This window comes from Scyliorhinus torazame, chromosome 4, assembly GCF_047496885.1.
Source record: "Scyliorhinus torazame isolate Kashiwa2021f chromosome 4, sScyTor2.1, whole genome shotgun sequence".
Classification (NCBI taxonomy): domain Eukaryota; kingdom Metazoa; phylum Chordata; class Chondrichthyes; order Carcharhiniformes; family Scyliorhinidae; genus Scyliorhinus; species Scyliorhinus torazame.
This window is the reverse complement of record NC_092710.1, coordinates 270,135,381-270,162,105: the sequence shown is the minus strand read 5'-3', so window position 1 is coordinate 270,162,105 and position 26,725 is coordinate 270,135,381. Positions and strand designations below refer to the sequence as shown.

The window sequence follows — 26,725 nt, the reverse complement described above, 5'->3', positions numbered from 1 at the left end:
CTCTCTCCCATTCCCATGTGGGTGGGGGGGGGGGGCTGTCTCCCATTCCCATGTGGGTGGGGGGGGGTTGTCTCCCATTCCCATGTGGGTGGGGGGGGTTGTCTCCCATTCCCATGTGGGTGGGGGGGGGTTGTCTCCCATTCCCATGTGGGTGGGGGGGGGTTGTCTCCCATTCCCATGTGGGTGGGGGGGGTTGTCTCCCATTCCCATGTGGGTGGGGGGGGGGGGTTGTCTCCCATTCCCATGTTGGTGGGGGGGTGGTCTCCCATTCCCATGTGGGTGGGTGGTCTCCCATTTTCATGTGGGTGGGGGGGGGTGGTCTCCCATTCCCATGTGGGGGGGTGGGGGGGTCTCCCATTCCCATGTGTGTGTGTGGGGAGGTCTCCCAATCCCATTCCCATGTGGGTGGGGGGGTCTCCCATTCCCATGTGGGGGGGTTCTCCCATTCCCTTGTGGGTGGGGGGGGTCTCCCATTCCCATTCCCATGCGGGTGGGGGGGGGTCTCCCATTCCCATGTGTGTGGGGGGTGTTTTCTCCCATTCCCATGTGGGTGTGGGGGGGGGGGGGTCTCCCAATCCCATTCCCATGTGGGGGGTCTCCCATTCCCATGTGGGTGTGGGGGGGGGGTCTCCCATTCCCATGTGGGTGTGGGGGGGTCTCCCATTCCCATTCCCATGTGGGTGTGGGGGGTCTCCCCATTCCCATTCCCGTGTGGGGTGGTCTCCCCATTCCCATTCCCATGTGGGTGTGGGGTGGTCTCCCCATTCCCATTCCCATGTGGGTGTGGGGGGGTCTCCCAATCCCATTCCCATGTGGGTGGGTTGTCTCCCATTCCCATGTGGGTGGGTTGTCTCCCATTCCCATGTGGGTGGGGGGTCTCCCATTCCCATGTGGGTGTGGGGGGGGGTCTCCCATTCCCATGTGGGTGTGGGGGGGTCTCCCATTCCCATGTGGGTGTGGGGGGGTCTCCCATTCCCATGTGGGTGTGGGGGGGTCTCCCATTCCCATGTGGGTGTGGGGGGGTCTCCCATTCCCATGTGGGTGTGGGGGGGTCTCCCATTCCCATTCCCATGTGGGTGTGGGGGGCCTCCCATTCCCATTCCCATGTGTGTGTGGGGGGGCCTCCAATTCCCATGTGGGTGTGGGGGGGTCTCCCATTCCCATTCCCATGTGGGTGTGGGGGGGTCTCCCATTCCCATTCCCATGTGGGTGTGGGGGGGTCTCCCATTCCCATGTGGGTGTTGGGGGGGGCTCCAATTCCCAAGTGGGTGTGGGGGGGGTCTCCCATCCCCATGTGGGTGTGGGGGGTCTCCCATTCCCATGTGGGTGTGGGGGGTCTCCCATTCCCATGTGGGTGTGGGGGGGGGTCTCCCAATCCCATTCCCGTGTGGGGGGTCTCCCATTCCCATGTGGGTGTGGGGGGGTTGTCGCCCATTCCCATGTGGGTGGGGGGGGTGTTGTCTCCCATTCCCATGTGGGTGGGGGGGTGGTTGTCTCCCATTCCCATGTGGGTGGGGGGGGGGGTTGTCTCCCATTCCCATGTGGGTGTGGGGGGGTCTCCCATTCCCATGTGGGTGTGGGGGGGTCTCCCATTCCCATGTGGGTGTGGGGGGGGTCTCCCATTCCCATGTGGGTGTGGGGGGGGTCTCCCATTCCCATGTGGGTGTGGGGGGGGTCTCCCATTCCCATGTGGGTGTGGGGGGGGTCTCCCATTCCCATGTGGGTGTGGGGGGGGGTCTCCCATTCCCATGTGGGTGTGGGAGGTCTCCCATTCCCATGTGGGTGTGGGCGGGTCTCCCATTCCCATGTGGGTGTGGGGGGGCCTCCAATTCCCATGTGGGCGTGGGGGGGTCTCCCATCCCCATGTGGGTGTGGGGGGTCTCCCATTTCCATGTTGGTGTTGGAGGTCTCCCATTCCCATGTGGGTGTGGGGGGGTCTCCCATTCCCATGTGGGTGTGGGGGGGCCTCCAATTCCCATGTGGGTGTGTGGGGGGTCTCCCATCCCCAAGTGGGTGTGGGGGGGTCTCCCATTCCCATTCCCATGTGGGTGTGGGGGGGGGTCTCCCATTCCCATGTGGGTGTGGGGAGGTCTCCCAATCCCATTCCCATGTGGGTGGGGGGGTCTCCCATTCCCATGTGGGGGGGTCTCCCATTCCCGTGTTGGGGGGGTTCTCCCATTCCCTTGTGGGTGGGGGGGGTCTCCCATTCCCATTCCCATGCGGGTGGGGGTGGGGTCTCCCATTCCCATGTGTGTGGGGGGTGTTTTCTCCCATTCCCATGTGGGTGGGGAGGTTTGTCTCCCATTCCCATGTGGGTGGGGGGGGGTTGTCTCCCATTCCCATGTGGGTGGGGGGGCTGTCTCCCATTCCCATGTGGGTGGGGGGGCTCTCTCCCATTCCCATGTGGGTGGGGGGGGGCTGTCTCCCATTCCCATGTGGGTGGGGGGGGGTTGTCTCCCATTCCCATGTGGGTGGGGGGGGTTGTCTCCCATTCCCATGTGGGTGGGGGGGGGGTTGTCTCCCATTCCCATGTGGGTGGGGGGGGGTTGTCTCCCATTCCCATGTGGGTGGGGGGGGGGTTGTCTCCCATTCCCATGTGGGTGGGGGGGTTGTCTCCCATTCCCATGTTGGTGGGGGGGTGGTCTCCCATTCTCATGTGGGTGGGTGGTCTCCCATTTTCATGTGGGTGGGGGGGTGGTCTCCCATTCCCATGTGGGGGGGTGGGGGGGTCTCCCATTCCCATGTGTGTGTGTGGGGGGGGAGGTCTTCCATTCCCATTTCATAACTTTTGTATTTCAACACATGTCTATTGTTTTCTTTAGCTTAAGTTTATCATCTTTCAGTAAACTTGCTCTCACTGAGGGATCTCGCATGCCTAAAACTAATCTATCTTTAATCAGAGTATCTTTTAGCTGTCCGAATTCACATGATTCTGCCAGCTGCATTGTACTATTTACTGGTCTCATTTTTACCCTGAATTCATGAGTATTGAATATTTAGCTTTCATTTGTAACATACACTTGAGGTTCAAAATCTCTGGGGTTTTTTTTACTTTGTTCGTTGGTTAGATTTAGGGTAGTGTACACTTTATAGCAGTCCCTCCCCAGCAGTGTTAACATTGAGGCTACTTTTATCAGTTCAAGAAGTCTGTTGCAATTTAATAGGGGGCGATTCTCCCAAAAAATGACTGTCATTTTGGGTGGGAATCGCAGGGTGATTCGCACTGGATGTATGGGCGTGAACCAGATCACAATTCACCCACACTTTTCATTTTGTTGGAGCTTGGAGAGATTCTCACTGAAGTGTCCCACACTAAGGCACAATTCTCTGGCCTCGTTACACTCTCGCTGAAGCAAAGCGGGAGACGCCAAAAATTAGATCTGCGTCAGGCGCCAAACAGTTTGCTCTGCAACTTGCCCACTTCCAGAGTTGAAATCGGGTCCTCGCCCTAGTGTTGCAAGAAACCAATTATCACCACTAAGCTCCATTTCCATACAATTAACGAGAACCACCCCATATCCTTCTGGCATTCAGTGGTCTCCCCAGCAAGTCCTCACGTTGGCACCGATTAGTACTCCTTTTGAAAAATATGAACCTGGCGGAAGGGTTTCTGTGGGGGTCCGAGGTGGTGAGTAGCCATCTTTGCTCACGGGCAATGAGCTCGGAGGTGCTAAAATTGCCAGTGCTCGGTGGGGGATGAGCCGCCATGGAAGAGTGGAGGGGATGCCTGGAGAGATGGGGAAAGGGTCCGGAGGTCAGCCCGCATTTTGGAAGTGACAGAGGCATAATATTAAAAAAACAAATTTTAGAGAACCCAATTATTCTTTTCTTCCAATTATGGGGCAATTTAGCGTGGCCAATCCTCCTACCCGGCATATCTTTGGATTGTGGGAGTGAGACCCACGCAGACACGGGAAGATGTACAAACTCCTCACGGACCGTGACCGAGGGAGCAATACAGATTACATCGGGCATCACGGGTTGGAAAGCATCACGATCAGTTCTGCACCAGGCACAAATCCCATTTAGGGGATCTCCCGCTATTCACCAGGAGTAGCGCCGGATGCAACATGGCCAGAGAATCACACTCATAATTTTGCCATTGTAAATGGAAAAACTACCAATTTGCCACGTATCACGTTTCAATTTAACTAGAGATGGGAGTGTAAAATTTTCTGTAGCCAATTTACTTGCCATTTCTGACGGTGTTTCATTTGTCCTTTTTCTGCAGCTGAGCACTTTTCGTTTGTTCTATTTTTAATAGCTTCCTGCAGATTTGAACATCTTTGTCAGTTTTCCTGTGTACCTATCAGCAGCTTTTTTGCAGATTTAAACATTCCACGTTGCTCAGTGCCACGTCAGCATAATTCCCAATGTTCCAAGTCTCTTCCTGACACCATGGCCGCAATCTATTGGCCTCGTCATGCCTCACGAGATCTCCCTTTTTAAAAAGAAATTCATATATTTAAAATATTTTCACCCCTGCCACTGGCTTGGTTGGTTTTTGTAAGGGCCACGAAGAATCCAGCACGAGTTTTAAGGATACAAAATAATAACGTTTATTTACTATAACAATATATATATATAACAGTAGCAGTAACTTCCCTTGCTACCTTCTCCTTCCTGCTGGTTCCTGAACTGGCCAGCTTATTTATACTAGGAGTTTCTCCGCCCCCCTCATTGGGGAAGTTCATACTCCCATAGGATTGTGGGATAGTCATTAGTCCCCAGCCAATCGTAAGTAGGCAGGTTATAACATTCACCCCGCCCCCCCCCCCCCCCCCCCCCCCAAATTCCAAGGAATCCACCGAAGACCCTGGCGAAGGAAGGCATCAAACTCGTTTGGCCGCAGGCCGGACGCCATTTGCACGCGGCGCTGGATCAGGCGGCGTATAACGAGACGGAGACCGGCGCTTCCGTGATGAACGGCGCGGTTGTACATCCACGGCCTGTGGACCCGAGGATTCCCCCTCTGATTCATCCTGTGTCTCCATCTCGGAGTCAGAGTCTGCTGCCTCCGTCATGTCAGCGTCTCTATCTCCATTCGGTCCCGTAACGACCTGCGCAGGCTTCGAGTGAGGCACCAGTGGAAGATTTTGAGGACGACCTTCCCTTGTCTCTGGTCTTTGCGGCGGTTGAAATGATCTCCGGGGGCGGGGAATCTTTTGCGGGGATGATCTTCTGGACCGGACGTGGTCTACATAATTTTCGCTGGAGACGACCCTGGGCTTGCACTTGGTAAGATATAGGGCCCGTTTGGCGAAAGATTACACCAGGAACCCTTTGGGCACCACCAGCAAAATTCCGCACGAATATTGGGTCACCGGGCGCAAACTGCCGAATCGGACGATGCCGAGACAATCCCTGTCCCTGCCATTCTTGTGTGCGGCGTACTTTTGCGCCAATGTCCGGGAAGACCATGCTAAGGTGGGTGCGAAGTCTTCGGCCCATTAGGAGTTCTGCGGGAGCTACCCCAGTCACTGCATGGGGGGTGGTCCTGTACGTAAACAAAAAGCGAGCCAGTCTCGTGTCCATTGATCCAGAAGACTGCTTCTTTAGGCCTCTTTTGAATGTTTGCACTGCACGCTCTGCCAACCCATTTGAAGCCGGGTGGTAAGGGGCAGTGCGGATATGGCGGATGCCGTTCATCTTTGTAAACCTAGCAAACTCCTCACTCGTGAATGGAGTGCCATTATCCATGACCAGCACCTCGGGGAGGCCATGCGTACTAAATGATAAACGCATCTTTTCAATTATTGCGCAGGACGTTGTCCCCTGCATCTTATGCACCTCCAGCCATTTGGACTGGGCGTCAATTAGTAGAAGGAACATGGATCCCTGAAAAGGGCCTGCGAAATCTGCATGTAAGCGTGCCCAAGGCCGCCCTGGCCATTCCCAGTGATGTAGGGGCGCGGCCGGCGGAAGCTTCTGATGCTCCTGGCAAATGGAGCAGTTTTGGGCCACCTTCTCAATGTCGGTGTCGAGGCCTGGCCACCAGACATAACTCCGGGCCAACATTTTATCTTGGTCACGCCCGGATGCCCATTGTGCAAGTCTGATAATATCAGCTCCTGGCCTTTTTCCGGGACAATCACACGCGTCCCCCACGAGGATGCCGTCTTCCACGCTGAACTCTGACAGCTTGGATAAAAAATGCCCGCAACTCGCCTGGGAGCTGTCTATGCTGCCCACCATACAGGACTATGTGCCGAACCTTTGACAAGACTGGCTCTGTCTGGGTCCACTCACGGATCTGTGATGCCGTGACAGGCAAGGTGTCCATAAAATTTAGGGTTGCAACCACCTCACTGGTCGTGGGGGTCGACATGGGGCCGGTTGATAAAGGCAATCGGCTCAGTGCGTCGGCATTTGCTATCTGCGTACCTGGTTTGTGCTCCAGAGAATACTCTTATGCAGCAAGCAACAAAGCCCAGCGCTGGATCCGTGCAGAAGCAATGGGCGGTATTGGCTTATCCTCTCTGAAGAGTCCCAGCAGGGGCTTATGATCAGTCACGATAGTGAGCGGCCGTACACATACTGGTGGAAGCGTTTCACCGCGAAAACCACTGCCAGGCCCTCCTTCTCAATCTGCGCGTACTTTTTCTCCGCTGCAGTCAATGTGCGGGAGGCGAAAGCTATCGGTCGCTCGGCCCCGTTCTCCATCTTGTGGGACAGGACAGCCCCAATACCATACGGGGATGCATCATATGTGACGAGCAAAGGCTTTCCCGGATCATAGTGGGTTAGTAACCCAGACGACGACAATTGTTGCTTTACCCGCCGGAAAGTGGTTTCTTGCGGCTGACCCCAAACCCAGGTGTGATTTTTCTTTAGCAGCAGGTGCAAGGGGGCCAGCGTAGTTGCCAGATTGGGGAGGAACTTCCCGTAATAGTTTACGAGACCGAGAAAAGAACGAAGATGCGAAGTGTCAGTCGGGGTGGGGGCATGTTGAATTGCACGCACCTTCTCTGCGACGGGGTGCAGACCCTCGCGGTCCACCCGATAACCTAGGTAGACTACTTCTTTTGCCTGAAATACGCACTTTGTGTGACGTAAACGGACTCCAGCCTCCGAAAGGCGTCTAAGGACAGCCTCCAGATTTTCCAAATGCTCTTGCTCCGACGTCCCTGTAATCAACACGTCATCTAGGTAGACAGCCACATGTGGTAAACCTCTCAAAATGCCCTCCATAACATGTTGAAAAATTGCGCAGGCAGAGGATACTCCAAAGGGCAACCGTGTATATTCATACAGGCCCCGGTGTGTGTTAATTGTTACATATGGTCGGGAGGCAGGGTCCAGCTCCAACTGCAGGTAGGCGTGACTCATATCTAATTTTGTGAATGAGAGTCCACCTGCAAGTTTCGCGTAGAGATCCTCTATGCGAGGCATTGGGTATCAGTCGAGTCGGGAAACTGTATTCACTGTAAGTTTATAGTCGCCACACAAGCGAATTGTGGCATCTGGCTTCATTACTGGTACAATTGGTGCTGCCCAGTCAGCAAAACGGACAGGCCTGATAATACCCAAACTCTCCAAACGAGTGAGCTCCCCTTCTACCTTCTCGAGCAAAGCGTAAGGCACTGGGCGCGCCCGGAAATAGCGCGGCGTGGCTCCTGGTTCAACTTGGATACAGGCTACGGCCCCTTTTTATTTTCCCCAAACCAGGCTGGAATACCTCTGGGTATCGTCCTAGCACCTCAGTCAACCCTCCAGAAACTGTTTGGAGGATGTGCTGCCATTGCAACCGCAAATGGCGCAACCAGTCCCGACCCAACAGGCTGGGCCCATGGCCACGCACTACGATAAGTAGGAAACGCCCCTCCTGGCGTCCATAGACAACAGGGGTCATTGTAGTTCCTGCAATGTCCAGTGGTTCCCCCGTGTAGGTGGCCAACCTGGCCTGTAAGTCAGTTAATGTAAGGGTCTGTATACCCTGCTTGATGCGGTCGAATGTCCTCTGGGTGATCACGGAGAGCGCTGCGCCAGTATCCAACTCCATCTCCAGCGGGTGGCCATTGACCCGTACTGTCACCTTAATGGGGGCCACACGGGGAGCTGCCACACAATGCAGCTGCAGGCAGTCGTCCTCCGTCTCCACGTCCTCAGGAGTGGTCGCCGCAGGTTCATCCACATGGAAGGTACGGCCTCTGGGCTGGTCCCAGTTACGGCCCCTGGGCTGGTCCCAGTTTCGGTCGGAACGACGGCGCCTCTGGCGTCCCCAGGACCGCCGTCCGCGACGTGGTCGGCGCCTACAAGTCTGACACGGACATGGCTCCTCATCCATTGGCTCTGGAGAAGGCTCCCTTCGGGGAGGAATGTCCGATGGCCACTGGCGTCGGTCCGGTTGTTGCCTCGCCCAAGGTACCGCAGGAGTGCGGGGGGACGATTTTGGGCGGAAAGGGTTGCGCCCCAAGGCATGCACTTCCATTCCCTGTAGCTCCTGTACTCCTCGCTCTGCGCTCTCTCGAGACAAGACTATTTGTATTGCCTGTTGAAAAGTCAATGTTGGCTCCGCTAACAACTTTCTCTGGGTTGCTGCATTGTTAATACCGCAAACCAAACGGTCGCGTAACATTTCTGACAAGGTCTCCCCATAGTCACGGTATTCCGCAATCCCGCGTAGCCTGGATAAAAAATCGGCAAGGGATTCTCCAGGGGTCCTCTCAGCGGTATTAAACCGGTAACACTGGACTATCGTGGACGGGGTTGGGTTAAAGTGTTGCCCCATTATATTCACAAGTTCGTCAAACATTTTGGTGTCCGGCGCAGCTGGGTACGTAAGGCTCCTAATCACCCCAAACGTATGCGGCCCGCAGGCGGTGAGCAATATGACCACCTGGCGCTCGTTTTCAGTGATATTGTTTGCCCGGAAATAGTAACGCATCCGTTGTGTGTACTGGTTCCAGCTTTCCAGCGCAGCATCAAAAACATCCAAACGTCCGTACAGAGGCATGGTATAATAGAAAACAACTTCCAACCTGTATCCAACAAAAATCCAGGGAGGTGGCTTCAGCAGTGTAGACAGCTATTCCCTTTTACCTTCGTCGCCAGTTTTGTAAGGGCCACGAAGAATCCAGCACGAGTTTTAAGGATACAAAATAATAACGATTTTATTTTTTTTCCCAAACAGGTTAAAGCTGTTGTTCTGGATCCAAGATATGAGTTCAATGTGGACAGGACCCTCACAAAGACTGATGTTAGCAAACTCATCATGGTAAATACTGATATGTGTTAACGCTGTCTATCTGAATCTCCTCTCTCTAATCTTTTTATTATTGTCACAAATAGGCTTACATTAACACTGCAATGAAGTTACTGTGACAATCCCCTCATTGCCACACTCCGGCGCCTGTTCGCGTACACTGAGGAGAATTATGAATGTGCAATTCACCTAACAAGCACGTCTTTCGGGACTTGTGGGAGGAAACTGGAGCACCCGGAGGAAACCCACGCAGACACGGGGAGAACGTGCAGACTCCGCACAGACAGTGACCCAAGCCGGGAATCAAACCCAGGTCCCTGGCGCTCTGAAGCAACATTGCTAACTAAGCAGGGATCAGTATTTTGCCCGCTTTGGTTTTCTACCTTTTCGTGTCCTTCCATCTCGCTGAAGGTGGCAACTTGTGCTGCGTTATATTCCCACCTCCTTCATACATCATTCAAGTGATCATAATTTTGCATGTGAACATTTGTTCTGAAAATATTTTTATTGGAATTTTTGCACTTAATATCAAAACTTTGCAAAACAATATAAAAACAATAATAATAACCAAAGCAATAACCGCAGGAACACAAGTTGCCACCGTTGCTGCTGATTTCCAGGTTAGCCCCAGTACAATTTCCCTACATTATTTGTATTAGCGTATATCATACATTTTTTTTTAAAGTGTTCTTATTAGGATTTTTAACATTTAATAATGACACACAACTTTATAATCGTATTTAAAATTACTTCCAGAACTCTTTACAGTGTTTGTAATTACATTTGTTTTGCTGGCGGGTGGAGGGATCCGTGTCCCCTCCTGAGAATGGCCTTCCTCCCCCTTCCTTCGCTGCTATGTGTGAGCTCTCTTGCAACCTGGCGGTGCTCCTGCCCCCACCCCCCCCCCCCTTCCTATCTGCTCCACCGCCCCCCCTAGTTAGTTGCTGGTTGCCAACAAATCTGCGCGGAGATTTGTGAACTTCTTCCATGCGTTGTGGAATTTCTCCTCGGACCCCCTTATCAAGAATTTTATTTTTTCTAATTTCAGGAATTCAGCCAGGTCTGAGAGCCCCTCCGAGGCCCTGGGTGGTGCTGCTGATTTCCAGGTTAGCAGACGTCTCTGCCTGGTGACCAGTGAGACAAAGTTCAGGGCACCGCCCCCTTCCCTGTCCGGAGTTCTAGATGCTGTGACACCCCAAAGACCGCCACAGTCGGGCATGGCTCCATCTCAACCCCCACAACCATGGACATGGCCTCGAAGAAGGCCGTCCAGAATTCCCTGTGTCTGGGGCAGGACCAGAACATGTGGGTGTGGTTGGCGGGCCCCCCTGACATCCCTCGCACCTATTCTCCACCTCCGGGAAGAACCCTCTCATGCTTGTCTTGGTGAGGTGCTCTCTGTGCACCACCTTGAGCTGCATCAGGCTTAGCCCAGCGCAGGAGCAGGTGCAGTTAATCCTGCGCAGCGCCTCAATCAGAGTCTTCCCCCTATCGCCATGCCAGCTCCTCCCCCATTTCCGTCTGGTCTCGTACACTGGGGTGGGTCCTAACCTGTTCGTCCAGGCCTGTCCTTGATCATTGGCTATTCAAGATGGCCACCAACTACTTCTTTATTTTCGCCATCACCCCTTGTTGTCTGCTGCAACCAGTGCTCCCCACTCCCAATCTCCCCCTTCTCCCTTGGTTTTACCCCCTTCTCTAACTCCCCTGTCCCTTTTCGCTCTTTGTTTCCCCTGAAATTCTGTATTTCCCTTCCCCCTCAGCCAGGTGCTCCCTCCCTCCTGGGAGGCAGGTTGCGGCCTCCTCCTTCGCTGTGCGTCCATACACCAGCCTGTTCGCTAGTGTAACGGCTTCCCGCTCTGGGCCTTGACCAGGCTCACTACCTCAGCCTCCAGTGCCGCGATCTGGTTTCCTTGGTCCCTGGCGGATTTTCTGAGGTCCCATTTCGTCATCTCCTGGGCCTCTACTACATTTGCCCATTGCCTCCCTCATGGGGGCCATCCCGGCCTCCACTGCCGCCTCAACGGCTGCCAAGTAGTCTATTCTCAACTCCTCCCTATGTCTCTGGAGCTCGGAGTTGATGAAGCACATCAATTTGTCCATCAGCACCTGGTCTGGGAGTTCTGTGGGGTCGACCCTCACCAGCTCTATGCCGCCACCTGCGGTTCCCTGCTCCGAGCTGAGCTTTCCCTCCCCTCGCCTTCACTGGCTTTCCAGCTGGGTGGCTGCTTCTTTCCCATCCTGCTTGGCAGTGTATTCGATGGGGGGGTTAGTCTGGGGGATTATGGGTATTTATGATGCCCACTTGTTGATGTTAAAAGGCCATAGTCAATGTTCTTAGACGACAGACCTCTTTCGTGCGACTGCTCAGCTCATGGCCGTCACCGGACATCTTGCAAGTGAACTTAAGCAGTGACCAGAGGTGATCTGTTAAACCAAAGGAGCTACTGCAGCTGATCCGAAATGTACTGGGCGGGATTCTCTGGTCCATCAGCTGCATTTTGCGGCGTGGCAAGCACCCGCCGGCAGTGGGATTCTCCATTCCCGCAGCCGGGAAAAGGGGTTTCCCATTGTGGCCACCTCACGCCATCAGGAAACCTGTGGGCGAGGGTGTGCTGCCGGAGGTCCGGAGGATCCCGCCGACGGAGAATTCTGCTTTCCCATTGTTGACCCGCATTCCTGGTCCAGCAGAGGGCACTAGATAGTCACTGTAAGTAGGACCACAGGAAGGCTAATTTTAAGATTCTCAACCATTAAGTTCAACTAACTGAACACATACTTGGAATGGTACTGGCTTGTTGTATATTGTACAGTATAGCACAACAAAGCAATTATGCCAGCCAAGCCAGTGGGAGAGGTGAAAATATTTTAAACATATTCATTTCTTTTAAAAAGTGTAAATGCTAACAATAATCTTTATTGTCACAAGTATGCTTACATTAACACTGCACCTGGAGGAAACCCACGCAGACACGGGGAGACGTGCAAGCTACGCACAGACTGTGACCAAGCTAGGAATCAAACCCGGGTCCCAAGCGTTGTGAAACAACAATGCTTACCACTAAGCTACCCTGCCGTACTGTAACCTTTTCAGAAATTATGAAAAATGTAAAGAAGTCCCATGAGTTAGAAGTTAATTAAGATACCAGGGGTCATAAATGCTCACTATAGAACATAGAACATAGAACATTACAGCGCAGTACAGGCCCTTCGGCCCTTGATGTTGCGCCGACCTGTGAAACCACTCTAAAGCCCATCTACACTATTCCCTTATTATCCATATGTCTATCCAATGACCATTTGAATGTCCTTGGTGTTGGCTACTGTTGCAGGCAGGGCATTCCATGCCCTTACTACTCTCTGAGTAAAGAACCTACCTCTGACATCTGTCTTATATCTATCTCCCCTCAATTTAAAGCTATGTCCCCTCGTGCTAGACATCTATGTGTAGGTCTTTGAAAGGAATGAACAGTGCAACCCCTTTCTGGTGATTTAACCAGCCAGGCAGCACAGGGAGGGCAGGTTATCATAGAATCATAGAATTTGCATTGCAGAAGGAGGCCATTCGGCCCATCACGTCTACACCCCACACCTCCACTATCTCCCCGTAACCCAGTAACCCCACCTAACCTGCACATCTTTGGACTGTGGGAGGAAACCGGAGCACCCGGAGGAAACCCACGCAGACACTGGGAGAACGTGCAGACTCCACACAGACAGTGACCCAAGCCGGAATCGAACCTGGGAGCCTGGAGCTGTGAAACAACTGTGCTAACCACTGCTACCATGTTGCCAGTGTTATGGTTAACAGCAAGTCACTGAAGAGTAAAAGCCAGTAGAATATAAAGCAGGTTAGGTTATAATCATCCTTCTAACTTTTCTATTTCAGCTCTTTAAACTACCTGGGTCTGCAGACTGCTCCCAGATTGTCTATTTAGACCAATGAAAAACGTAGGGGGCGCAATTTATGACACTCGGGGCACCTCCCGAGAAGTCGTGATCAGGATCGCGCCCTCACTGGGCACTGCAACTTGCATATTTAAGTGAGCAGTTAGCCTCAAATGCTTGAATCAATTGAAAACTTGAAATATTTTATTGAGGCATTTATATTATAAATTCAGAATAAGCAACCACACACCAAGAAAAACAAAATCCAGCCAATATGGCTTACATAAACAACACCCCAACAACAATTCCCCGCCCCCACACACGCGCGCGCACACACACACACACACACACCGCAAGGTCCCTCCATGCTAGCAAGATCCGTCTCTGGGCTACCAAGGAGGCAAAGGCCAAGACGTCGGCCTCCCTCGCTCCCTGGACTCCGGGGTTCTTCTGACAGATGAAAAATCGGCACTTCTGGACTTGGAACCACCCTTACCTTCAGTACCACCGACATGGCCTCCTTCTGCACTGTAAATTCTATGTAAATTATCTATGCGTCGGCAAACTCCTGCCAGAATCCCCAAGCTTCGGACAGGCCCAAAACATATGGACATGATTCGCAGATCCACCCGCACACCGCCCACACATATCCTCCACCCCTTAAAAAAACCTGTTCATCCAGGCTACAGTCATATGTGGATCACCTTAAATTGTATCAGGCTAAGTCTGGCCCATGACAAGGACACATTGACTTGCCTCAAGGCGTCCTCTCATAAACCCAGCCTCCAACTCATCTTTTCCTCCCACCTCCGCTTCACCTCCCCTATTGGGGCTCCCTCCCAGTCCATCAGCTCTTTATAGATTTCCGATACCTTCTCCTCCCCCACTCCCACTTTCGACATCACCTTATCCTGTAGCCTTGGGGTGGCAGGTGCTGGAATGTCAATACCTGCCTCCACACAAAGACCCTCACCTGCAAATAACCGAACCCGTTTCCACCGGGCAGCTCAAACTCTTCCAAGCACAGAAAGCCCCTGTCTATAAACAAATCCCCAAACCGCTCGATCCCTGCCTGCCCCCCCCACCCCAACCCACGCCCCATCCAGCACCCCGCAGAGCAAACCAGTAGTTGCCATATATCGGTGCCCACACTGACGCTCCAGCTCCATGTGCTGCTGCCACTGTCCTCACACCCTCGGGGCCGCCACCACTACCGGGCTTGTGGAGTACCTGGACGGGGAGAACGGCAGAGGCGCCATTAACGGTGCCCCTAAACTCGTGTTCTTAAATGAGGCAGCCTCCATCTACTCCCACACCGACCCCCTCCCCCACTACCCATTTCCTGACCATCGCTATATTCGCCGCCAGTAGTAATGTATAAAGTTTGGGAGAGCCAGCAACCCCCTTCCACCGACCCTGCTCCAGCAACACCTTCTTCACCCGCGGGGCTTTACCTGCCCACAAACCCTGACATCACCGCATTCACTTTCCCGAAAAATGCCTTGGGAATGAAGATTGGGAGGCTCTGAAATACAAACAATAACCTCGGGGGGACTGTCATCTTTACTGTCTGAACCCTCCCCGCCAATGCAACGGGATTGAAAACTTATTTCAACGTTGCATATCTTTCTCACTTTTTTATTAGTTTTATAAAATGATGGTAAAATCTTTGGTTCAAATAGAATATAATTATAATCAATCAATTTGAGAACATTTATGGGATGTTAAATCAGCTTCACATTTTGAGGTTTTGAACAGCGAGGGCAGCACGGTAGCACAGTGGTTAGCATTGTTGCTTCACAGCGCCAGGGGCCCGGGTTTGATTCCCAGCTTGGGTCACTGTCTGTGTGGAGTCTTCACGTTCTCCCTGGGTTTCCTTCGGATGCTCTGGTTTCCTCCCATACTCCAAAGATGTGCAGGTTAGGTGGATTTGGGGGGGGGGGGGGGGGGGGGGGGTGGTATGCCAAGCAATTGGAGGCCCCCAGATTGACGGGCTCTTGGTGCTCTCAATGCCACCTGGGCTCTGCCAGCATGCCATCCTGGTACTGCAAAGCTGTCAGCTGCCAGGATGCCCAGGTGCCAGTTTGCCCATGCCGGGGATCGGGCCTGGGGGCGCCCTGTCCTGATGCGGTGGGGTAAGGGGAGGCTTGAGGACCCTATAATTGGTAAGTTGGAAGCCACGAGCCCGTCAGTGCAGAAAATGATGGGTGTCCGTTGAGGCTCAAAGAAACAAATGAGTCCGTTTAGTAGTGGGGTCATCGTGCCGAGAAATATCCCACTATACGTGATCGAAACAAGACTGTATTTTTTTGAACCCTTTTTCTGTTTTTGCTTTTTGTGCAGACCTTTATCTGCAACTCTGTGGTGGGCATCTCCAATTCCCAAAGAATCTGCGATCTCCTGTGCATGTGTCAGCCAGGAAAGGGCTGCACATGCCCGGTTCAGAATGTTATATGTTGATAATCTGAACTATGCATGTGCAGGCCGGAAAGGACCACACCTGCGCAGTTCTGATGCATGACCAATGTTAAAAATTCCAATCCATGCATGTGTGGCCAATTCCCAGCTGACGCCTGCACGGGAGGCTCAAAGTGAATCAGGACTTAGAGATGCCAACCATGGAGCTTGAAAACAAAGATTGGATTCAGTTTATTTACATTAATGTGTAATCGTTTTGAACCTTATTTTGCGGCACTCTTGTGGAGCCTTCATAGCACACCATTGTGCCGTGGCATACCGGTTGGAAACCTCTGCCGTAGATAGAGGAACTGTTCCCATTGGTGGAAGGGTGGAGAAGCAGATTATACTGATTTAAAGCATTTGGCAAAAGGACCATTAATGGCATGAAGAAAAAATGTTTTCATGTAGTGTGTGATTAGGATCTGGAATGCAGTGCCTTGGAGTGTGTGTGTGTTTTGGGGGCGGGGGGGTAAATTCCGTCATGCGTTTCAAAAGGCAATTGGATAGTTATCTGTAGAGCAGAATAATTGTAGCACTATGGAGAAACGACAGATAAGTGCAATTAGCTGAGTTGCTCTTGTAGGGGGCCAGCATGGGCACAAAGGAACAAATGGTCTCCTGTGTTATAGCCATTCTATCATTCCAACTATAGCGCTGAATTCATTTAAGGTAATTATTGCCTATTCTGCTCTGGTGATCACTAAACCTGCAAAATCTGCTGGAGAGTACCTATTGCGTTCACTTCAGGGCAACCTGTTCCCTTTCACCTTTGGGATTCGGCAACAATCAGCCCTGAAGTGTGGTCTTCCCCTTTTCTGGTGCTCTGTAATATTTCTATTCGCTGACTAGAGAGGTGGGTCATGAATGCTCAACATAGGTAGGAGCAGGTAATCTCAGATTTCTGTTTATGGCAGAATGACACAAATAAGCTGCACCTTTCCATTTCCTTGAGCTATAAAGTTATCACATGGGTTACCACCTTACTCAGGAATATAGAATATAAATTCGATAAGGGGTAGAGGGGACATGAGGAAGAATGTTTGTTATGCAGACGGTAGTGGGAGTCTGGAATTCGGTGCCCGGGTTGGTAGTGGAGGCAGAGACCCTAAGCTCTTTTGAAAAGTACCTGGATCTGCATCTTAAATGCTGCAAGATACAGGGCTATGGACCGGGTGCAGGAAGGTAGGATTAGAAAGGGCACCTGGGTGTCCTCGGGCTAGCATGGACAAGATGGGCCGAACTACCTCCTTCTGTGCTGTAACCTTTCTATTGTTTCTATGGAAGCACACTATAACTAAGCATAAGGAAGAATTTTCAGACTCCCATCGGTGGGTTTGAAACTGGAGGGGGGGGGGGGGGGGGGGGGGGGGGGGGGCTTGTAAAATGCAGCATGTGGTCTGCTTAATGCATGCACCCCCATCCCCCCACCAAATCTGTCTCCTATTCTATGGGCGTGGTGGAGGCATTCATCAGCAAACCCACCCTTGGACCTATTGAGGCTGTTAAGTGACCGATTAATGGCCAAATACGTAGCTCGTCCCACCAGATGGCTGGAGGAGGTTCACACCAGCTAAATAGCCTGCACCTTTTACTGGGCTGCTGCTGTCGCGTAAGGAGTCGCAAAGCTCCTTTTGGGGGTTCCCTATCCCCATAGGAGGCACACCTCCAACAAGATCATGCCAGGGGCAGCACAGTAGCACAAGTGGATAGCACTGTGGCTTCGCAGTGCCAGAGTCCCAGGTTTGATTCCCCGCTGGGTCACTGTCTGTGAGGAGTCTGCACATCCTCCCCGTGTCTGCGTGGGTTTCCTCCGGGTGCTCCGGTTTCCTCCTACAGTCCAAAGACGTGCAGGTTAGGTGGATTGGCCATGATAAATTATCCTTGGTGATCAAAAAGGATAGGAGGGGTTATTGGGTTACGGGGATAGGATGGAAGTGGGGGCTTGTGTGTCGGTGCAGATTCGATGGGCCGAATGGCCTCCTGCACTGTATGTTCTATTCCCCCTTCCCCCGGCCTCTCAAATCTTCACCCCCACCCCTCTCACTTGTCCTCGATGGGTATGTCAGCCAGGCCCTACCAATATCCTAGACTTGAAGTCCAATCCCTGTTAGCTCCTCTTCTTTGGGGGCATCCTGTTGTCCCAGCAGTAGCCACCACTCTAACCTGGCACTGCTGGGACTACTGAGATGCTGGACAATCTGATTAGCCGGCAGCTCTCTTAAGGCAGGACTTATTTCCCAGATGGGGAGAGAAATCGCTCCCGGAGTCAATAAATGCCCTGCTAAAGATTAATTGGTTGCAAGGCAGCCGATATCTGCAAAGATATGTACTCTTCCGGTGCTCGGTTGGGAAACCCCACCATCTGAAAAATCTTGCTCAGACTAGAAATTCCCTAGAAATATTGCCTAGACTCAAAACACTGGAGCTTGTCAAATTTAGTTTAAACTAAATAATTTGTTTTTCTGATTAATCAGTCCTGTCAAGTGCCTTGTGCCACCTGGTCATAAAATCTGAACTCACCAGTCTGTCAAGAAATGCAGTTTCTGCCATGTTGGTAGGAATAAGTGTCACTAAGGGTCTGTTTCCCACTGCATGTTCCTGGCATCTTGGTCGCATGGGGCACATATCAAAAAGTTGAGGTGCAGCTGTGAATAGCAGTCCAAGTCAATATTTCAGTATCATTTTTATTTTGGTTGCTTTCTAACAAGGCCACCATTGTTTATTTTCTAGATTTGTGTGGACAGGTTGCTGGAATCACAACGGCCATCTCTTGACACAATCAAGATGCAAGTTTACTTTGATATGAATTACACAAGTAGAGGTCAGTTTCTCTAATTATCTCTCTGAAGGAATATGTATTAAATTAGAATAGATGGGGATCGATAAGCAGGAAGACCATTTTCCCTTGGGCTTTGTAGTGTTTTTTTCTATATGGTGGTGTGTTACCATATACACTCCATGTTGATGAGTGTATATGTTGACCTGTCCAATCACTTGTTTTAAAATTGCATTAAATATTCCTGTTCAAATATAAAGTGTGGGAAAAACTCCATCAGTACATCACACTGCAGGTTTTGCGCTGTATTCCGTTGGTAAATGGAACTGGCATTTTTAATTAACAGGCACTACCCATTCCCATTGCATGTTGGACAATAAGGATTTTAGTGCAAGTAGTAAAAGGAGGATAGGGCTGATTCGGGACCAAAAAGTGAATTTCTGCATAGTCGAAGGGGATATAGCTGAGGTATTAAATAAATGCTTTGCTTCCTTGGTAAAGACAGATGCAGATGCTGTCCATGCCATAGTGAGGGAGAAGTTAATTAATAAACTGTAAGGCTTTAAAATCGCCAAAGGGGGAGATATTGGAAGGGCTGTCTACACATAAAATTGATAAGACATTAGGACTGGATGAGTTGCATCCAAGGTTATTGAGGGACATGAAAATGGAAATTGTAGACACAGTCCATAATTTTGGATGGATTTGTTTATTGTCACGTGTACCGAGGTACAGTGAAAAGTATTTTTCTGCGAGCAGCTCAAACAGATCAGTAAGTACATGAAAAGAAAAAGAAAATACATGATAGGGCAACACAAGGTACACAATGTAAATATATAGACACCGGCATCGGGTGAAGCATACAGGGGTGTAGGATTAATCAGGTCAGTCCATCATTTTCCAGTCTACTTTAGACTCACGGCTGGTGCCAGAGGACTGGAGAATTGCAAATGTTAAACCCTTGTTCAGAAAAGGGTGCAAAGGTAAGACAGCAACTACAGGCTAGTGAGTTTAACTTTGGTCGTGGGGAATTTCTAGAAACAATGATTCTGGACAAAAGTAATAGTCATGTGGACAAATTCAAGCCAATTAAGGAAAACCCACACAGATTTATTAGGAAACGTTGTGCTGAACTAACTTTTTAAAAAATATAAATTTAGAGTACCCAATTCATTTTTTCCAATTAAGGGGCAATTTAGCATGGCCAATCCACCTAGTCTGCACATCTTTGGGTTGTGGGCGTGAAACCGAACGCAAACACTGGGAGAATGTGCAAACTCCACACGACCCAGAGCCAGGATCGAGCCTGGGACCTCGGCGCCGTGAGGCAGCAGGGCTAACCCACTGTGCCACCACGCTGCTCGAGCTTAACTAACTTGCTGGAGATTTTTGAAGAGCTAATAGAGAGGGTTAATGAGGACAATGCTGTTGATGTGGACATCCAAAATACATTTGATACAGTGCCACGTAACAGACCTTTGAGCAAAGTTGTAGTTCATGGATATTAAATTGGTCGAGTGCCAGGAAACAAAGAGAAGTGGTTAATGGCTGTTTTTTGAGCTCGAGCAACATTTGTAGAGGTGTTCCCCAAGGGTCAGTGGTGGGACCTGCACTGATTCCTGATATATATAATGACCTAGATTCTGGTGTACAGGGCATCATTTCAAAATTTGTGGATAATACGAACTTGGAAGAATTGTGAACTGTGAGGTGGATAATGTAGGGTTGGGATTTATCGTGCAACCCGCCACGTGTTTCGCAGCAGCGGGAGGCAGCCACCAATTGGTCAACAGTGGCTCTCCTAGTCCTAGCGTCGTCAACAGGGTTTCTTGTTGAATGCATCCCTCGCCGCCATGAAACCCGGGCAGGGGTGTGCTGCCCTGAACAGCCGGAAAGTTCCGGCCTAGGAGTTCAAAAGGACATGGACATGTCAGGGGAGTGGGCGGACAGGCGGCAGATAAAGTTCAATGCAGAAAGATGTGAAATTATTCATTTTGGTCAGAGGAACATGGAGAGAAATTGAAGGATAAAATACTAAAGGGGGTGCAAGAGTACAAGGACCTGGGTGTGTAAGTGCAGAAGCCATTGACAGTGGCAGAATAGGTTGAGAGAATGGTTGAAAAAGCATATAGTATTCAAGGCTTTATTAATAGGAACAAGGAGTACAGGACCAATAAGGTTATGTGGACCTTGTATTAGACACTAGTTCAGCCTCAACTGGAATATTGCACCCAGTTCTGGGTGCTGCATTTTTTGAAGCATGTGAATACATTGGAAAGGGTACAGAAAAGATTAATGAGAATGGTTCCAGGGATGAGGAAATTCAGTTATGAAGATAAATTAGAAAAGTTTGGACTGTTTTCCTTGCAAAAAGGAGATTTGATAGAGATGTACAAAATTTATGAGTGGTCTGGACAGAGTAGTCAAGGAGAAACTGTTCCCACTCACGAAAGCAAAGATAATTAGAGGACACAGATTTAAAGTAATTGTTTAAATAAGCAAAAGCAACATAAGGGAAAAACCTTTTCACGCAGCGAGTGGTTACGGTTTGGATTGCACTGCCTGAGTGTGTGGAAGGGGCAGGGTCAAAAGGGAATTAGACTGTTATTTAAAAATGAAGAGCATGCAGGGTTCCAGAGAGCAGGTGGGGGGACGGCACTGAGTGAATTGCTCATTTGGAGAGTCTGTGCAGACCTGATGGGCGAATGGCTTCCTTCTGCACTGCAATAAATCTGTGAATCTGGTGGAGTAGAAGGTGAGGACAACCCTATAGTGGTTCTGGCAGGGGGAGGGAGAAGGTGAAATGCAGGAGATAGAACGGACACGTTCGAGGACCCTGTCTGCTGGGGTGGAGGGGAAAGAACAGCTTAAGTTGTTACGATCACTCAAGCATCTTGGGTTAACGGCTGAACTTTAATCTTGGATTAATTAATGTAAACGGGAAAAATTATAAAGCAAAATTGCAATTCTCATAGTATGTATGATTTCTATGTTTTATGGAATTATGAATTGACACTGAACTGGTTCCATTACCTCACCATACAGCGGAATTCCTTGCTGAGCATCGCTGCGTCTTGGAATCTAGGTTGGCCCCCGTATGCAGAGAAATCACAGATAGCCGAGCGAGGACAAGAGATGAATTGGAATGTCTTTACCGTAAAATTGTCAGCTACATGCTGCTCCACTCAGGCCTGGGATCTCCCACTGAAATAAGTGTAGTGAGAGAGGCAACTGGTAGGTGATTTTGTTGCTCCTCCCAATTTAGCATATAAATGCCCAAAGAAAAGCTTTATCCCTTCTATTCCATGGAAGGAAAAGTGGCATTGAACAATATGTTGAGGGAGGTGACTGGAAGCATGGCCAAAGTAGTATATTTTGAAAGGTAGGCAGAGCGTTGCGAAGTTTGGATCAGGACAGGTAAAGGCATTGGAAGCACAGGAAGAGGATGGAAAGGTGGAAGAGAAACCATTGTCAAAAGAATGGATTCTGTGCAAAACTGTAAGAGGGCTGGAGGAGGTTGCAGTGGGAAGGGGAAGGTGAGGCCTTCGTGGCGCTTTAGATGAGGCTAAGGATTTGATATTGATGAATTGAGGGATGTGAAGCCAATTGAGGGAGATGATAAAATAGTCATACTTATGATGGTAGGATGGAAAAACTTTAAATTAATTATTCATACAATTTGGCCAGATGATGAGGAAAATATTGGAGTACTCCAACCTCGAGGTGATGAAAGAACAGTGGAGGAATTTCAACATTAGTATGGGATGGCTGGGATTAGCTTTAAACCTCAACTCGAGGCTATGTAGGACATTTAAGGTTGTGCAATGCTGGGCTCAGCCCAAGCAAACAATTAAAGATTGGGATGGGCTGAGGTGTGGAGACTTTGATGTGAATTGGATGGAATGTCTTGACACTGACACTAAATTGAGCAAGTCCTTGCTTTTCATGACTTGCCTGTTCACATGTTCAATGGCTCATCTTTGTGTTGATCCTGAAGTCAAGGAGGGGGTTGGAGGAATAAAGCTAGATGTTGTCAGCATATGCGCGATTTGACCCTATACCTATGGACAATGTGATCAAGGGGCAACGTGTAGGTAAGAAAAAGAATCCCGAGTATGGAACCTTAGCGTGCTCACAAGTTCACTATGTGCAAGCAGGAGGGACAACCTTAACCCAGATACTCAGTATGCTGTCAATATTGAGGCAGGGAGGACTGAAGTTAAATGAGGGCACTGTCCCGAAGCTGATCCACAGATTGAAAAACAACAGGGCAGTTAATGCATTCTGTGATTCCAGCTTTGGGTTAGGATGTTATTTGGAATGATGGGCTAACATTTCTTTGGTGGTTAATTTTCTATCTAAGATTGGTTACTGACATTTGTTCTTTACATTTTATTAAATTTAAAAAATTGTTTTTATGTCTGTATAAATAGAGAACTCTGAGAGACATGGTAGTGTAGGGGTTAGCACTGCTGCCTCATGGCATCGAGAACCCAGTTTGATTCTGGCCCAGGTCACTGTCCGTGCGGAGTTTGCACATTCTCCCCGTGTTTGCGTGGTACTCACCCCCACAACCCAAAGATGTGCAGGGCAGGTGGCTTGGCCACTCTAAATTGCCCCTTAATTGGAAAAAAAGAATTGGGTACTGTAAAAAAAATTTTTTTTTTTTTTTTTTAAACAAAAATGTAGAGTTCCTCCTGGCTATCAGGTTGTCCTGTGCTATAAATGTAATGTAATTGGTCACATGGTTAGCAGGCACAAATTAATTCACACTTTCCATCTTGAGCTGTAAGTTGAAAGAACTTTATTTAAAATTTGCAAATGTAAGTATAAATACATCACAGCCATTGCAAGATATTTAATTGATATTTCAATTAAGTTGAAGCTCTGAGTTACTAGACCAGTCTGAGACTTGACTCACAAAAATATCAAGTCTGACCTTTCTCAATTACTCAATTCCAAACTTTTCTTAACTGCAGGAGGCCTTGTGGTGCAATTGTAACACCCTACCTCTAAACCAGGACTTGATGGCCAAGGAAGGTGTGTACATAATGTGGCCAAATAGGTTGCATGTCAACCTGTAAAGGGGAAGGAGGGGGGGGTTAAGGAAGAAGCACCCACAAGGTGCAATCCTTGGGAGGGGTGCTCAGTGTCGCAAGGGCATTTTTGAGGGAGGCACCTCCTTTTCCCACCTGAGGGAATCAAGATTGAAGATGTGCTTTGCCCCACTCCCTCCCCAAACTCCTCCCGCCAGCCTCAAAATTGACGCCATGTGGGAATCGGCTCTTAATGATAATAATAATAATCTTTATTAGTTTCACAAGTAGGCTTTCATTACACTGCAATGCAGTTACTGTGAAAATCCCCGAGTTGCCACCTTCCAGGTACAGGACTAGACCGGGTAGATGCAGGGAAGATGTTCCCAATGGTGGGTGTGTTCAGAACCAGGGGCGAAATTCTCTGAAACGGCGCGATGTCCGCCGACTGGCGCCCAAAACGGCGCAAATCAGTCGGGCATCGCGCCGCCCCAAAGGTGCGGAATGCTCCCCATCTTTGGGGCTAGGTCGGGCCTGGACGAATTTCCGCCCCGCCAGCTGGCGGAAAAGGCCTTTGGTGCCCCGACATCTAGCGCGGAAATTACATCTCCGGGCGGCGCATGCGCGGGAGCGTCAGTGGCCACTGACTGCATTCCCGCGCATGCGCAGTGGAGACGGCCTCTTCTGCCTCCGCCACGGTGGAGACCGTGGCGAAGGCGGAAGGGAAAGAGTGCCCCCACGGCACAGGCCCGCCCGCGGATCGGTGGGCCCCGATCGCGGGCCAGGCCACCGTGGGGGCACCCCCCGGGGCCAGATTGCCCCGCGCCCCCCCCAGGACCCCGGAGCCCGCCGGTAAGGTAGGTGGTTTAATTTACGCCGGCGGGACAGGGATTTTAGCGGCGGGACTTCGGCCCATCCGGGCCGGAGAATCGCGGGGGATGGCCCATCAACCGGCGCGGCGCGATTCCCGCCATCGCCGAATATCCGGTGGTGGAGAATTCGGCAACCGGCGGGGGCGGGATTCACGCCAGGCCCCGGCGATTCTCCGACCCGGCGGGGGGTCGGAGAATCTCGCCCCAGGGGTCACAGTCTGAGGATTCAGGGTAACCCATTTCAGACAGATACAAGGAGACATTTCTTCACCCAAAGAGTGATGAGTCTGTGGAATCCATTACCACAGGAAGTAGTTGATGCTAAAACGTTGAATACATTCAAGAGGCAGCTAGATATAGCACTTGGGGAGAATGGGATTAAAGGCTATGGGGAGAAAGCAGGATTAGGCTATTGAGTTGAATGATCAGCCATGATCGTGATAAATGGCGGAGCAGGCTCGAAGGGCCAAAAGGCCTCTTCCTGCTCCTATCTTCTACGTACACAGAGGGAGAATTCAGAATGCCCAATTCACCTAACAAGCACGTCTTTGAGACATGTGGAAGGAAACCGGAGCACCCGGAGGAAATCCACGCAGACACAGGGAGAGCGTGCAGACTCCGCATAGACAGTGACCCAAGCCAGGAATCGAACCTGGGACCCTGGTGCTGTGAAGCCATAGTGCTAACCATTATGCTACCGTGCTTATTTGCAAGGTAAATTTACAATTTAGTCATGACATGATGCATCTTCCTTTTGCCTTTCCCTGCTTGTTTTCTTTGTCATAGCTGCTCTGCAAAGTGTCTTTCCACAGTCAGAACTGGGTATCTTTTTGGCCCTAACAAAAAAGGATAAGGAGCGACAGTTGAATGAACTAAGCATGATTGTCACCGGCATTCGACTATTCAACAAGAACTGTAAGAAGGGTGGCGAGGGTGTGGACGACTGTAAGTAACCCAGAAAAGATTTTAAAACAGACACCTTGTGGCTGTTTATTTAAGTTTATAGATTTGAGTGAACAGATATTCTATTAAATTATGCAATTTGAATGTTAATGGTTAAATGCTTCAAACAATTTCTGTGTAACATTTATTTGTGTGCTACTGTAAGATAGCCTAAAGGAAGACGGTTGTGGTTGCTGGAGGCTAATCATCTCCGTCCCAGAGACACCACTGCAGGGGTTCCTCAGGGTCCGCAGTCCAACCATCAGCTGCTTCATCAATCACCTTCCTTTGTTCGTTGATGATTGTACAAATGTTCAGTACCATTCACAACTCTTCAGATACTAGCAGTCACTTGGTAATACAGAACTTGGTCTTTGCTGAAAAGAGAGACATGTCAAAGTTTTTCATCTGGAACTCATCAGGTCAAATAAAAGAATGCCGAATTTCAAATGAACGCATCAATTTATACTTCGAGAGAAAAAGTTACTGATTGGATCAGGAGCTTGGGGAGCCCATTATTCCCCATTACTTTCTCCCATAATATAAATTGTTCTCATAGAATTTACAGTGCAGAAGGAGGCCATTCAGCCCATCGAGTCTGCACCAGCCCTTGGAAAGAGCACCCTACTTAAGCCCCACACCTCCACCCTATCCCCTTCATCCCCGTAACTCAACTTAACCTTTTTTGGAGACTAAGGGCAATTTAGAATGGCCAATCCACCTAACCTGCACATCTTTGGACTGTGGGAGGAAACCGGAGCACCCGGAGGAAACCCACGCGCACACGGGGAGAACGTGCAAACTCCACACAGACAGTGACCCAAGCCTGGAATCGAACCTGGGACCCTGGAGCTGTGAAACAACTGTGCTAACCACTATGCTACCGTGCTGCCCGTTCTGATCATTTGAAATCTGGGGCGAGATTCTCCGACCCCCCGCCGGGTCGGAGAATCGCCGGGGGCTGGCGTGAATCCCGCCCCTGCCGGTTGCCGAATTCTCCGGCACCAGATATTCGGCGGGGGCGGGAATCGCGCTGCGCCGGTTGGCGGCGCGGCCCCCCCCCCCCCGCGATTCTCCGGCCCGGATGGGCCGAGGTCCCACTGCTAAAATGCCTGTCCCACCGGCGTAGATTAAACCACCTACCTCTTACCGGCGGGACTAGGTGGCGCAGGTGGGCTCCGGGGTCCTGGGGGGGCGTGGGGCGATCTGGCCCCAGGGGGGTGCCCCCACGGTGGCCTGGCCCGCGATCGGGGCCCACCGATCCGCGGGCGGGCCTGTGCCGTGGGGGCACTCTTTTCCTTCCGCCTTCGCCACGCTCTCCACCATGGCGGAGATGGAAGAGACTCCCTCCACTGCGCATGCGCGGGAATGCCATCAGCGGCCGCTAACGCTCCCGTGCATGCGCTGCCCGGAGATGTCATTTCCGCACCAGCTGGCGGGGCACCAAAGGCCTTTTCTGCCAGCTGGCGGAATGGAAATTCGTCCGGCGCGGGCCGAGCCCCTTAAGGTTGGGGCTCGGCCCCCCAAGATGCGGAGCATTCCGCAC

The 26,725-nt window shown here is 50.7% G+C and overlaps 1 protein-coding gene across 4 annotated transcripts in view; it reads left to right on the top strand.

The window, feature by feature from the left end:
• Positions 1-26,725, top strand: part of cfap206 (cilia and flagella associated protein 206) — a 78,006-nt gene that overhangs the window by 8,228 nt on the left and 43,053 nt on the right. For 3 of the 4 annotated variants that reach the window (XM_072499793.1, XM_072499791.1, XM_072499792.1), the window contains exons 3-6: positions 9,134-9,217; positions 18,284-18,374; positions 21,375-21,563; positions 25,024-25,182. In XM_072499793.1, the coding sequence (XP_072355894.1) occupies positions 9,134-9,217; positions 18,284-18,374; positions 21,375-21,563; positions 25,024-25,182 (523 nt within the window). The remainder of the gene's footprint in view (positions 1-9,133; positions 9,218-18,283; positions 18,375-21,374; positions 21,564-25,023; positions 25,183-26,725) is intronic. The other variant, XM_072499794.1, reaches the window with a different exon arrangement.